At 36.9% G+C, this 14,369-nt stretch overlaps 1 protein-coding gene across 3 annotated transcripts in view; it reads left to right on the top strand.

Annotated features, from left to right (window-relative positions):
* LOC145695036 (uncharacterized) overlaps nucleotides 1-13,802 on the top strand; it is a 229,282-nt gene extending 215,480 nt beyond the window's left edge. For 2 of the 3 annotated variants that reach the window (XM_081771865.1, XM_081771866.1), the window contains exon 2: nucleotides 13,107-13,802. In XM_081771865.1, coding sequence (XP_081627991.1) covers nucleotides 13,107-13,661 — 555 coding nt within the window. In that variant the 3' untranslated portion in view covers nucleotides 13,662-13,802. Of the gene's footprint in view, nucleotides 1-2,354; nucleotides 7,712-13,106 lie in introns of those variants that run through there. The other variant, XM_081771867.1, reaches the window with a different exon arrangement.
* The last annotated feature ends 567 nt before the right edge of the window (nucleotides 13,803-14,369 follow it).

Genomic DNA, 14,369 nt, shown 5'->3' with positions numbered 1-14,369 from the left:
CTAATGTTATAAATAGTATAATGTATAATCCATCTATATCACACTATTTATGTACCTTCTGTAACTAGAGATTTTGTCTCTATTGAAGGACACTATATAAATAAATAAATTGACTAGAGGTATGCAATTTCAGCTCAAAAAATCATTTAACCAATTTTCTTTGAAGTGGTTAAGAACATAGGTATGTGTGTGTGTGTAAGGATATCTTTTCCCAGATTACTTGTAACAATGAGACGACATCGACTAGATGTCTGATGCTTGCAACAGAGACTTGTAGCCAGAACATGTAAGACAGGGTGAGGAGGTAAGGTAAGGTAAGGTAAGGTAAGGTAAAGTACAGTAAAATATGGGTGCGTCGACACCGGGGTCTTTTAGCACCCTTTAAGGTGGATCACCAGGTGTTCTCGGTGCTATGCTAAATGCTGATTGTATAGTGTGCGTTGCCAGATAGTGTCCAGTGTTTACTTATGCCGGATAATATTGAAGGAAGTTATCATGGAATTCTGCTTGGATACTTACTGGAGAAATTAATTTTAGACCCTTACAGGAATTCACAGCTAAGTTTCGCTTCTCGAACTGCAACGCTAGAATCCAGGAATTACGCGTACAGATTTGGCAACAACGCATTATGGCGTTCTGCGCAAGTTTCTTCTCAAAATCTATTTCCTTAAATGTAAATTAATATTTAAATAAAATGTGAAACATAACACGAGAAACGGTTAAACAATATATTTATTTCATAATAAGATTGTTAGTTTAACATACTTTACATGTACAAATAAACATTTCATAAAAATGAGCACTTCTAGTAAGATCTAACAGCATGTGCCATCTTGTGTGCTCATTGTAAAGCGAATCAAATATTTTCTTTTATTTGTTACCTTTTTCGATATCAGTAGACACAACCAAATAAATCAGTGTCCTGTGTTGTAGCTGAAACATAACTCTATCTTATAGTACAATATTTATAATATGTAACGTTTCATTGCGCAGTAGTTAAGGGAATAAGCTAAAGTATGTACTGACTTCCGGGTGATGATCCACCTAGGGGGTGAAATTAAAAGGCAAGTCAAACATAAATACTGCATGTTAATGAAAAACAAAGGTAAAACATCCAAACACGAAATAAAATTAACACGTATTCTATATATTAAGAGCTCGTAAAAAATCTACGAGACTCTGACGATGACCTCTAGATATGGTACTTCGTAGAAGCAAAAGGATAAAAATTTCAAGTTAGTTTGCGGAGCGTAAAGATAGAATGCAACTAAACTTTGTAATAATATTTACTCCTCCTGTACCTATACAGTAGTCCCATCATAGGAATTCGTTTGCAATTTATGAAGTACAATCAGAATCAAATTAAATGCAATTGGCAAATTTTGTGTAGGCCTATTGGAGATGTAGGCTACTAATTTTGTTTGTAGGTGTAGAAAGATGTAGGTTTGATAGTTTCGTTCATTTTCCTGTCAGTTTGTAGTTTTTATTCTTTACCTATGAGCTAGTACGGTTTTCATGGCAGTTTTGGTTCCCCTTCAAACCTTGATGTAACAATAACCTTTTATGATGATAAAATATAGGCTACAAATCCTCCAACTTTTTTTCTGTTTAACTAGCATAATTTCCCCTTTCATTTAATATTTTAATTCTCTTTCAGACGCTAGGTATTTAATGCTGGTAACATTTACAGTATTTATTGCATTAGTGTTAGTTGCATTAATAATATCTACCTATTTCTGGAAACTTCCATTAGAATAACAAGTGACAATTTGCCCCATATATTGAGACAACTTACCTATCATATGAGGGTATATTGTCACAACCGTATTGATCATAAAACATAGTTCATAAGTCCAATTCAGGACGAGGAAAGAGGAATATATGTTATTGCTCAAGATAACCAAGTATGTGCATTCTAAAAATTATAATTTTCGGACTTACGTAAGCGGCACAAAAATATAAAATGTGAAAATTGTGACAATGTGCTCCAGGCTTTCCTATTTTTGAATGCTTATTTTAGCCTTCTGGATGGGAACAAATAGCTTCGAAACTGACGTTCTCATTAAACCACATTCATTCCATTCCATTTATTTAACCTTACGTTCATTCATACATACGTATTATCGGATAGCCCCATTACCTAAAAGACCTAGAAATATAAAACAACCTGAACAACTGAAAGACATCCGTAGCACTAGAGATGAGTTCTCCATCACGAAAAACCATGAACCGCTTATAGATTTGCACGAAAACAATCGCAGTGAACAGGGTTATCAATATTTTAGGGGGGGTCAGCTTTCCTCTGTCCACCCTGAGTTATGGGGGATTTTTTCCCTCTTTACAACGAGTTCCTGTCTCACACCAACACCGTATTACTTCGAAAGACTTATGGTGCCCCAGTTTGCCATACTTGATATCTACGGATTACCTTTATGCTCCTATCTCAGGTAGAGATTCTTCGAATATAAGAACACTGACAATCTTATGAAGACAAATACCATAACCTTAATACAATTCTTAATAAAATACGCAGAACCTTAATGCAATACTTCCACATGCCAAATAGCAGGGCCTTGATCGAGCGTTAGTACAAGGTCAGACTGTCCCAAAGGATAGTATGGCTAGCGGACTACTTACCACGGAGGTTGCCACTCCGTCAGTATCTTCAGCCAGTTTTTAGTGGCAATCACAATGAGTATTCAGCAACGTGAACTGGAGTACAGCGCTGCAGCAGGGGCCTAAAATATTTATCATGCGAAACGGGAAGGTGCAGCGATCCACACGACCCGTTGATTACTGAATATCGTACAAATTGTAAAAATAACAATGATCTGAGAAGGTTCGGTCACCCTAAGGTAACAGATTCTGAGGTCATGCGACACATTATTGAGAAAAATCCATCTACCAGTACATGACGATTGTAAAACCAACTGTGCATATCTTAGTCCACTGAAGTGTGTCACCTTAACGAGTTCGGGAGAACCGGTAGTCAAACAGGATCGTTTCGTAAAGTTATGCTCTATTTCGTGGTACTACGAGGTGATAATTTGTTTCGGGCTCACTCCTAATCGCCGTACCATCAAAATCTACTTTTATTTCGAACAGTTGGAGCATACACATGGTGATCAGAAAAATGGAAACACCTGTAGTTGGCAACACGTCAGATGTATGGGTTGGCAGTGGTGTCGTAGCGTCCGCAGCGCCGGACCACTGGTGGTGGTGTGTTAGGTCGGTCTCCATATTACGTCAGGCGCAGGGGAACAGCAGTGTCCAGTGGCTGCAGCAGATGGAGGTAGTGTAAAATGGGAGACCTCTCAGATTTTCAAAGAGAACAAATTGTTGGTGCGCGGTTATGTGGAGTGAGTGTGACGGCAGTGGCTACTGTGTTAGGTGTGTCGCGTGGGACACTGTCAAAGGTGATGACGACCTACACAACACACGGGAAAACCACATCGGGGAAGCGGAACAGTGGGCGGAAGAAAATCATGAGGGACAGGTCACGCCGGGTATTAAAGCGCATTGTCACGCAGAACCGTCGTGCCACTGCGGAGTAAGTGACGGAGGAACTCAATCAGCACCTCTCCCACTCTGTTTCGAAAATCACAGTCCGCCGCGAATTACATGACATGAACTTACGGGGTCGTGTTGCACGGGCCAAACCGCTCATCAGGGACCATAACGCTTTCGCACGCCGCAAATTGTGCCGCGACCATGCAACTTGGACCGTTGAGGACTGGAAACATGTGATATGGTCGGATGAGTCATTCTTCACCCTATTCCCAACCACGGCCGTGTTTATGTGTGGAGAACGCCCAAAGAACCTTATGATCTGCAGTGTCTCCGCCCAACTGTGAAACATGGTGGCGGCTCGGTGATGCTGTGGGCCGCCATATTATGGTTTTCATTGGGTCCTGTGGTCACACTTAACGGACGAATCACTGCCAACGATTATGTCGCAATTTTAGGAGACCACTTGCATCCTATAGTCCGGATTTGTTCCCGGACAATGACGCCATCTTCCAGGATGATAATGCACCCACTCACACAGCTGGCGTTGTTGGAGCGTGGTTTGAGGAACATCGGGATGAAGTTCAACACCTCCCCTGGCCCTCCCAATTCCCAGATCTCAACATAATTGAACATCTGTGATCCGTCTTGGAAACACGACTCCGGCGACGATTTCCACCTGCATCCTCTCTCACAGAACTGACCGATGTCCTGGACGAGGAATGGTGAAAATTACACTTGCTATCATTCACGGCCTCTATGCCTCCATCCCACGTCGCATCAAGGCTGTTCTGAATTCGAAAGGTGGCCCGACACCCTATTAATCTGGTAAGTTGCAATTTCGTTCAGGTGTTTCCATTTTTCTGATCACCATGTATGTCTGTTGCAGTACGCCATTAACACCCTACATTGGTGAACTAAAAGTGCGCTCTACGGAAATAACATAACGCAAAACCAAAGTCGGCTCGAAAAACGAAACAAAAAACTTACGAACTGGATGATATCGTACTGATGCCCCATCCAGTATATAGAAATGACCTCACTCCAGATTATCATCCGTTCCCGTCCATAGCGCACTTCCTGAAATCACGACGAGTATCAACCACAGGAAGAGGAAACAGTAATGACTAACTTCTTTCCTTTCTAAGAACAAGATGTGGCATCGAAGTAGAATCAAGGGACTGGCAGGAAAATGGCTGAAGACAGTCGAACAGGAGAAATGCACTTTGCATGTTAACCTTCTTTTGTTGTACTATAATAAATTCAGGTATGTTGCGTACCAGAATATTGCAAGAGTTATGAGTTACCCTCTATATGTCCAGTTAAGATAAATCTAAACACCTCATAAGTTATGACACAACAAACTAACTCAGGTAAATATGGGGATCTTCAAAGCCTGTGACTTTTCTCTTGACCAAAAACTAATACATAAGCCAGCCCTAACCAGTTTCCTTGTGTGTCACTTTTTTGTCAAAAGAAAGATCATAATTCTTGAACATCTTCCATTTGCCTGATTTGGCCCAAGAGGACTTCATGATCTTTGCTAAGCTTAAATCTGATTCAAGAGGGAGAGTTTTCAGAATCAACAACGGTGCTGAACATCATTCCAGCAGACGACTTTCCTAGCACGTTCCGGAGCTCCTACGACCGGTCCCGCTTAGTCTGTGGCACGAGAAGGGATGTGTGTAGGAAACTAATTTGGTAATATTTATTCTGTCATCATTAACTATGTTATTTGAAGGTAATCCCGGAACTTATTGCACGTACTGTTCCTACGGAGCTGCATAAGTCAGAAAGGAAGAACGTCGTCTAGACGGATACCTTTAGGCTAAAGTGGGGATATTGATTTATCCAAAAGCCAACATATGGTACAATGGTTGACAAATTTCTTCGTATATTTCACTAGTTATTATCAATATTTTGCTTGGTTCGTTAGCTTTCATTGCTCTAAAAATAACATTGGCTGTATGGCGTTACTCCATATAAACTAGTCTCTATACAGCAGAGACAATGATCCGAAGTTGTTCTCTAATTTTTCTTATTGTGTCCCAGTAACACTTCAGTAGGTATTTTTTTAAACCTTGATTCTTGTAGAATGCAACGACCTGTATGCTGTTCCGAAGAATCTCATAGTTTCACTTTATTGAGTTTCTACAGAAACATGTTCAAATACACTAAAACTTCACACAATTCTTTTAAAAGCTCAGGATTTGTCTTTACTAGTCGAAGCACTTTGCACAAGTAACAATTGTGAATGCATATTTCTTTTTAGGTTTGTTTCTAACTTCCTGTAAAACTTTCTCGAGACCAATGTGCTATTGCTGTTGTACAGTATACCTTTCTTTGCTGCCATGTTTATTTTATATAACTTGAAAAAATAATATTGTATCGTCAGTAGAAAAAATATCCTCTCCAAATTCCGAAACACTCTATTTTAAATGAGAATCTTTTGACTTCGTCAGCATTCGTACTGAAAGTCTCAATTCACTCCCGAATAGAAACTGGAAAGCGCATTTCATAGGGTCTCTCATACACACAATAATATAGAAAATAAAACGTATTAAAGAATTGTACGGTTTCCAACCTAGTTTTAGTTATTTAAGTGATCATTTCCCTCATGGCCATTTACTCAAAAACATTTCCTTTGACCACTCACCAACCACTATCCATTGTCAAATAGCTACAGCCTAGTGCCCATAAGCTTGCTAGGAATACAGAATTTCCCATTCCAGTAGTTAGGAACCAATAACGAAATATCATTTAACTTTGTATTCTTGAAATCCGTTTAGTTAAAGATTTCTGGATAAAGTAAAATTAAAACATACAATACCGTAGGTAACATCAATTACCTTCTTAAAATATTAGTAAATGACATAAAACTTGAAAATGTCAAAAGAATGACCTAAACTATGTTTTTAGGGTCTAGAATTGGTGAGTAAAATTTTTATATGAACTTGTACTGTCCTGTGAATAAGAGAGAAAAATAACTTTTCAACAAATCTGACTGTTGATAATCAATATGAACATTTATTATTTAAGGTATGGAGCTGACATGATTTGTATAAATGTTAATGCAAGAGAGGGAATGACATTTCCATCGCTTCATCATGCAATGGTAAATATCTTCTGTAAAAAAATCTTACCGGGTCTCGCATACGTCAGTTTAATCTTCATATAGTTTCCTGATGTTCTGCCTTCGTTCAAATTTCTCACATATACAACACTATTTTCTTTAAAACATTATATGACTGAGTTATTCGTAACACGTCAATTTATTGTTGCTATTTAGCATCCTATTTCAATTGATAGCAAAAGAACAAAGTTCTCCGATACATCTGGAATCTGGGTAAGTTTCAAGCTAACACTTTGTAAATTTCTCAATAAATACGAGCCAGAAAGTAGCAGTTTTCGTTTAATAAAAATAGGGAAACACCATGCTAATTTCGAACTAAGTGTAAAATGTATCAATTTCAATATTGAATCTTCATATTTGTTGTTTTAACTGTTAATACCTTGTACTTGCATCTTCGGTAGTTTTATAATTGATGAGGACATGTGTTCTATAGAACACACATTGCTTTATTATATACGCGCAGGAGGAATACAAGAAGAAATATAATTTTTGATTGTCATATTTCATATAATGCTTGTATTGTTTTCTGATTGATTTTAATGAGGAAGTTAACATAATTTATGTTGGCTTTGTGGATAGATATCCAAATGCACCACATATGATTGATTCTGTTGTATGGTGTTGTATTGTTCCAGAAGTTAAAAAAATGACTGTAATTACGCGATGTATGCACGATACGAGTGAATACAAAATACAGAGTTAAACAATGGTGTATGTTAAACTTCCTTAAGATAAAGCTTCATTACAAAAGAATAACACAATATTATTACTGATCTGAACTCACTTTTTTTAAAAAGTTAACATTGAGAATAATAGATAACCTACGATTTTCGTGCAAAAGAATGACGATAAAATGTTCCCTACGTGCTTCATTAAGGCGTTTCGTTCTGATCATCGCACGTAAACTGAACAAGGAATTTTTTTTTTATTCTTCTTAATTAGTAGTTGATACCAATGGTACTCATGCACAGATTATGATACTATATAAAATACGTAAATGACAAGGAATGGAACATTCTTGTCTTCTTCAACTCTCCTGGAGGACCTGGATCTGGAGAGATGAAAATCTTAGTAAGTCAATTGTTTGTTTATTATTTTTCATAAAGTTTACATGTAATAGGAAAGTATCCTATTTATCTCTTCAATGTTACCGAACAGAAGCCTTAGCATTTACGTTTAAATAGAAATTCTTTGATTATATCTCCAGTGTTAAAAGAGTGAAGCCATATAATTTACATATAAATTGAGAGGCTTAGTCCATCTTTGAAATCTTGCCACCGTAAAATAATATAATTTAAGTATGAATATTGAGATAATTGCCTATCTTTGTAATATATATAACGATATTGAAGCATAGAAGTAAATTAAGAGACTCTTGAAGATTTGCTAAATTAAAGCTAAACTATAAAATTTGTATGTAAACTGAGAGGTCCTAGTCTATCTTTGCAATGTTACCAAAGTGAAATCATAGAAATTAGAAATAAATAGAAAGTCCATTTCTTAATTTGTGCAATATTATCAAAGCTAAACCATAGAAGCTTATAAAGAGGCAGACGAATTTCACAAACATAACTAAATTTTCTAGGATTTCTTAGGACATAACCTGCGAAATTTTTCCCTTACTTTTGTTGTTAATATTTCCAATGATAAAGAAAATATGTAAATTTCTGTGGGAACCTTTCTTAATATATAACGGTGTGCCAGTGTGGAATAGTAGAGCCGGTGGCAATAATCGAATGATCTGTCGAGTTCGGCTTCGGATCATCAGACGCAAGCCACTTGGGGTTTGAGCCCGTCTGAAAAGTATGGTTGATGACTAACTGTACTCCATGTTTCTACGTTTTTGGTCCTGTATATGTAAATTATATATATATATATATAAATTAGTTCTAAAAAGCTCCTGATACACCTATTAGAGACAAGGGCGACACAAATCCTTCGTCGCTATGCTGGCCGTAATTCAACCGGTCTCTAACAGATGGCGTTGGAGTAGCTCATGCCACAAAGGGTTTGGTTTGGTTTGGTTTGGTGTTATATATATATATATATATATATATAGACAGATAGATAGATAGATATATATAGACATATATACAGCGTGTTAATGAACTATACCCACAAAATGTAAGAGGTGATTCCTTACATCAACATAAGAGAAAAAGTTTATATATATACACCTGTGGGGAAAAGTGCATAATTTCAGAGCTAGAGCTGTCCAAAATAGCGGAAAAACCAAATTTCAAGAGGTCCTATTTTGAGTTCGAAAAACTGTGGATGGTGGTCCTTATCAGCGTAAAGGAAGTTACATATACCCAATCCAAAAATGCATATTCTATTTCATTAGTTTTCAATGGGTGTACAGAGCGTTCCATACAGGGTGAAATTCCCAGACATGCCATCAACCGAATTTTGAGATATGCTCTGACTTTATGATTGATCCAAAGTAGGGAAACGATAAGCTTTGATAGCAGTAAACACGGAATCCTTTGGGGAGATGTCAGAAGTGTTAAGGATCGTCAGCAGCACATTCTCTCGTACACGGAAGAACGCATGCTGCAATGTTTTTCTTCACGTTTATAAGTGAAGAAAACGCGGAAGAAAACGCGACGAAATACATCGCATCACACTTTATTCCGAACACAAAGAAATATGAAGCTGCCGGTTCTTAACACTTCTGCCTTCCCTCCGAAGCACTGGATGTCCATTGTAGTCAAGGCTTACCTCCTGCCTACTTTGGACTCTCCTTGAAATCAGGGTATATCTGAAAACTCTATTGAGACCACATGTGAGAATTACACCCTGTAGGGAATGCCCTGTACGCTTATTGAACATTGTAGAAATATGCACTTTTGGATTGTGTATGCGTGGCTTCCTTTACGCTGATGACCACCATCCACAGTTTTTGGAATTCAAAATAGGACCTATTTTTTCACCGATTTTGAACAGCCCTAGCTCTGAAACTATGCACTTTTCGCCATAGGTCCATATGAACTTTTCCTCTTATTTTGATATAAGGAATCACCTCTTACAGTTTGACGGTATAGTTCAATAACACCCTGTATATATAATGTAATTTGGCATAATAGATCATGCACGCATCAGCTGTACCGGACTGATATCCCTAAGTAACGAGCAACTTCTTTCCTTAATAACAGTGTAGCTAAAAGTATTTAAATGCAAAATTAATTAATTAATCAAAATCCTATCCGACATCTAATCTGGAACTACACGCATAGGTATCTGGCAAAAAGAAATAAAATGAAATATTTTACGTTCCACGGTTATGCCGTGTTGGCTAAGGAAGACAGTGATGATGATAGTGCATGGAGTGATGAAATGGTGAAGAAAGTGCGAGGACACGAAAGAACCCGGAGAGGACCCAGATACATGATGTACCTAGTACATAGCCCATTTGAGGAGTGCTGGATTCGAACCGGGGGCCTCACGCGCCAGAGGTGAACGCTCTCCCACAATCACAAGTAATAAAGAGCTTTGCATGAACATGCGGTTTTAGTATAAAATTCATTTCTATGTTTCAAGTTTTCTAAATATAGAACCAATATTATTATTTTTTTTCGTTCGATATTCGAGCATTTGATTAAGACTAGTACGGTGAATGATTGTGAGAAAATATCACCTTCCAATTGCCATTGTCTGCTAACCAGAACCGTATTATTTATAAATGAGTATTCTTAAATCTGTGATTTCCACTTCACTGTGTTTTCTCTTAATCTATCATTCCATCAAACATTCATTATAATCTTTTATGATTTTCATTATCTTGTAGCACAAACGTGTGTCATAAAAGTAACATGTTAATATATTATAGTCAATTATCTTTTTCTTATTGTTTGGCGCTATGTAATAGCAAATGTAATTGAGTTTTACTTTACGTTCTTATGTAACACCAAAGTTATGAAAAATAGGACCTTCTATTCTATTAAATTTGAATAGCAACCGCTGTTCAAGATTTTAGTTTCGGAAGGGCTTGAACCAACGCCCAGTAGTACTGTAGTGTAGCTAGACTTTTGCAAGAAAAGAAAATCGAGAGTTATAATATATTGATAATAAATAATATCTATAGTTGTACGTCCCACGATTATCCTGTTGGCTAAAGGAGACAGATGATTGATGGAAGTGAATTATGGTTGGAAACGGGAGAATTTCGGGAAAACCCACATACACAATCTTCCCCACCATAAACACATATGACCTGCTATTGAAGAAGGAACTCCTTGTACCAATATGCTAATAGTAACTTTTATGAGCTTTGTTTCTTAGTAGTCATAGAATTCTACACTGACTTCAAAAAATTTTGGAGGTGGTCTAATTTTAATTGTTAATAACCTAATTTCTAGGATTTTTAATTGATTAATTCATTGATCTGGAGTTAAAACATCTCTTTTCAGGACAATTACTACATAAAACACGACATTCTCCTTGAAATTGAATCCAAATCACTACCGTTACGGGAATTGTAACCGAAGCAACCTTTCCTACCGCGAATTTAACCCAGAGCTATGTACAGAAAGCACGTGCATTAATTAGTTATTTTACCGCAAGAATTCGAGTCTTTCAATTAACATGGAGCAAATAATTTATTATATTGTAAAGAAATTATTTCTTAAAAGCTTCATATCTATTTTTAGCACTAGCAAAGAAACAATTTTACTGACCCAAACCGATTTCAATTGAGTTTGGCGGGTAGATACTAGACAGAAAAAAGTGAATACTTTTTGTTTTTAATTTTATTTCTGCAGAAGGATATTTGGGGGCAAAAGTCTCCGTCTCGAAATTCGAAAGTCGATTCTAAAAGCCCAAGAAGAAATAGACCGAAGAAAGTAAAATTGCGGATAGATATATTTTTTTCTAATAGACGTAAGATAAGAGAAAACATGTTACCTATTTTCATTGACAAAACTGTTGAGTGGGACTGAGTGAAAGAAATGTCAATGCGAGTAAAAAAGAAGAAGAAGAAAATAAAAAAAAGTAGCTCAGAAGTAATTAAAGTATACTCAGAAATGTTACAAAGCTATATAGAGTAATAGAGTAGTACGTATAAGATAAGCAAGAACGTTTATTTTATTTTTATTTTTTATTTTTTTATTTTCTGCAAAGCAACTGTTCTCAGAGGCAGAAGCCGCAGGTAATATTTTATAATCGATGTTAAGATCGCAGCAAGAAGTGTACCTAAGAGAATGAAATGGCCCACAGATATAGTAAAATAAGGGAAACATGTGTTGTATTTTCCTAGACATAACGGTTGGGTGGGTCAAAATCACTCAACATTTATGAGCGTGAAATGCCAAAATTAGTAATGAAGGTAGTTAGGATATGTCTGAAATACATGTAGGATTTTTAACGAAACTGTGTACAAAGGCATATGTTTCACCTTCTGCAAAAGACAGCAATTAAAATCAGGATATTTCGCTGGAGAAATGTGGAAGCCACAAGAGAAGAGAGAATAAAGTGAATGAAATGTGTATAAAGAAATGAAAGGGGGGAAAAGCAAACACGGTATCTAAGTCTACGTTTATACATTGCACTACAAATCACGTCTTTATTTCCTTTCCTCTCATTTCTCTATACACATTTCATTGACTTTCTTCTTCCTCTCTTCTTATTTTTGACGCTAGGTTTCATGTTTCTCCGTCAGGGGCTCGTGCCCCCAATTCCGTAGAAGATAAAACATTTGTTACTTTAAGCATACGATCTCTGTACGCGGTTTCGTTACAATCCTACATCTACTGTTGGTGCTTCTAAACTACCGTTATCATTACTCATTTTGACGTTTCGTGTTTATAGAGTGGCCTCTGGCCCACACAACCTTTTTGACAAGGAAAGTACTAAACACGAGTTCCCTTATTTTACTTCTACTACTGGTATATCTGTATCAATTTCACTCGTTTTGGTATAGGCCTACTTTCAAAATCGTAGGCGAGGACATCTGTTCCCAAGAACCTTATTTCCACAGGAAATAAAGAAAAACGCTTACCTACTTAATTTATGTCTAGTATTTACCTACCAAATTTAATCGAAAGCGGTTTGGATCACTAAGATAGTGTTACATGGGACACAAATCTCTGCTTAACACGTAAACTTAATTGCACTAATCCCCCCACCGAGAATCGAAGGGGAGTTTACTACTCTAAAACTAAAGTATCAATACTTCTAGTTAGTACTAGTTCAATCAAAAGTGTTATAGAGTTAAGGTTTAATGTTGGTAAAATTTCTAGCGACTTCTAGAACATAGGGAGAATTGAATATACTCATTTAATTAATAAATAGTACCTCAGCTGTAAAACACAAAATTACAGGTTGAATCCCAAGCCAGAGGTACTTGTAGTTGATAGAATTGCGTACTTGGGATATATTTCCTATTCCACTAACTCATTCATCATTCACTTGTATTAGTCTTACAGACCATAATCATGAACGTTAAATTAAAAGCATTTCTTTTTTCTAGCTCTGCGTTTTCCACGTCCTCCTAGCGTCAAGTGCTGATGACTCTCAACCAGCCGAGGAGACACAGAAATCAGTCAGCCAAAGGAGAGTCTTCATTCCGAGTGGAAGTGGTTATTATGGGGGACTTGGGAGCAGTGGACAGGATTTCGGAGGAGACCTTGGAAGCACTGACATCACAAGTGACTTTGGTGGATCTCTTGGTGATAGCATTGGAGAAGAAGAACTCGGAGGAAAAGTTCAGCATCACATCCATGAAGTAGAGAAACCAGTTCCGGTAATAGTACCAAAACATATTCCAGTACAAGTAGTTAAACACGTACCAGTCCCAGTGAGACAACCCGTACCTGTTCCAATTGTAAGACCAGTGCCGTATCCGGTTCCACATCCTATAAGAGTGATCCAAGAAAGGAGGGTTCCAGTTCCAGTGATGACTCATGTGCCATATCCAGTACCTCATCCAGTCCCCGTTCATGTTCCCAGACCTGTTTTAGTCCCCGTTCCCCGACCGGTGCCTGTGTATATCGGAAGACCGTACCCATATCCAGTGCTGTTTTAAAACAATTTCCCATTCAATTTTAAAGTATTATGATTACGATTATTTAAAAGTATGTATTAAATCAAAAATCTATTTTGTACCTGCAATAGAATTTTGCTAATAAATACGTTTAAAATATTTAAAAGAATGATGTTTTGTAGATATTTATTACACAGTAATGTTACCTTGCGGTAAAAAATCATTAGTGAGTTAAGTGTTAGTAATTCTAGCTATATGTTACTTACATATGTGTAAGAGAGAAGAACAATATCGTTTTGATGACTATACAGGCAGCTAGAGATTCAATTGCCTATACTTCAGTACTTCGGTAATTCCAAAGCTTATAATCATGCTTCCAGCACTTCAGGTTCCAGCTTCTATGATTATAGTTTGAACGCTCATGAAGCCAAACGACAACATGGCATTTCTTTCTTGTAAACATCATCAACGAAGAGTGGAAAGCAATTACAAGTTTTAAATGTTGCAATGGAGGAAAAGAAGAAAATTAACCACATAGGTAATATTAATGATAACATAACAAAATGTAAGAAAAGTTGGAGAAGAAATGGGGTAGATAAAAAGAAAAGAACTGTCTAGGGCAAATTATGGCACAAACTTGTCTTACTAGTAGTCTAATAATAAATACGGCAGAAAGTAAAAAAGTGGGGAAATAAGAAGATTTAGAATGATGGAGTTATAAACAGGGTATGGAAGAACCTTAAATCAAGT

The sequence above is a fragment of the Thermobia domestica genome, chromosome 9 (assembly GCF_964235325.1).
Source record: "Thermobia domestica chromosome 9, izTheDome1.hap1.1, whole genome shotgun sequence".
Taxonomy (NCBI): domain Eukaryota; kingdom Metazoa; phylum Arthropoda; class Insecta; order Zygentoma; family Lepismatidae; genus Thermobia; species Thermobia domestica.
Note: the sequence above shows the minus strand (reverse complement) of the source record. Positions and strands in the feature narration are given on the sequence as shown.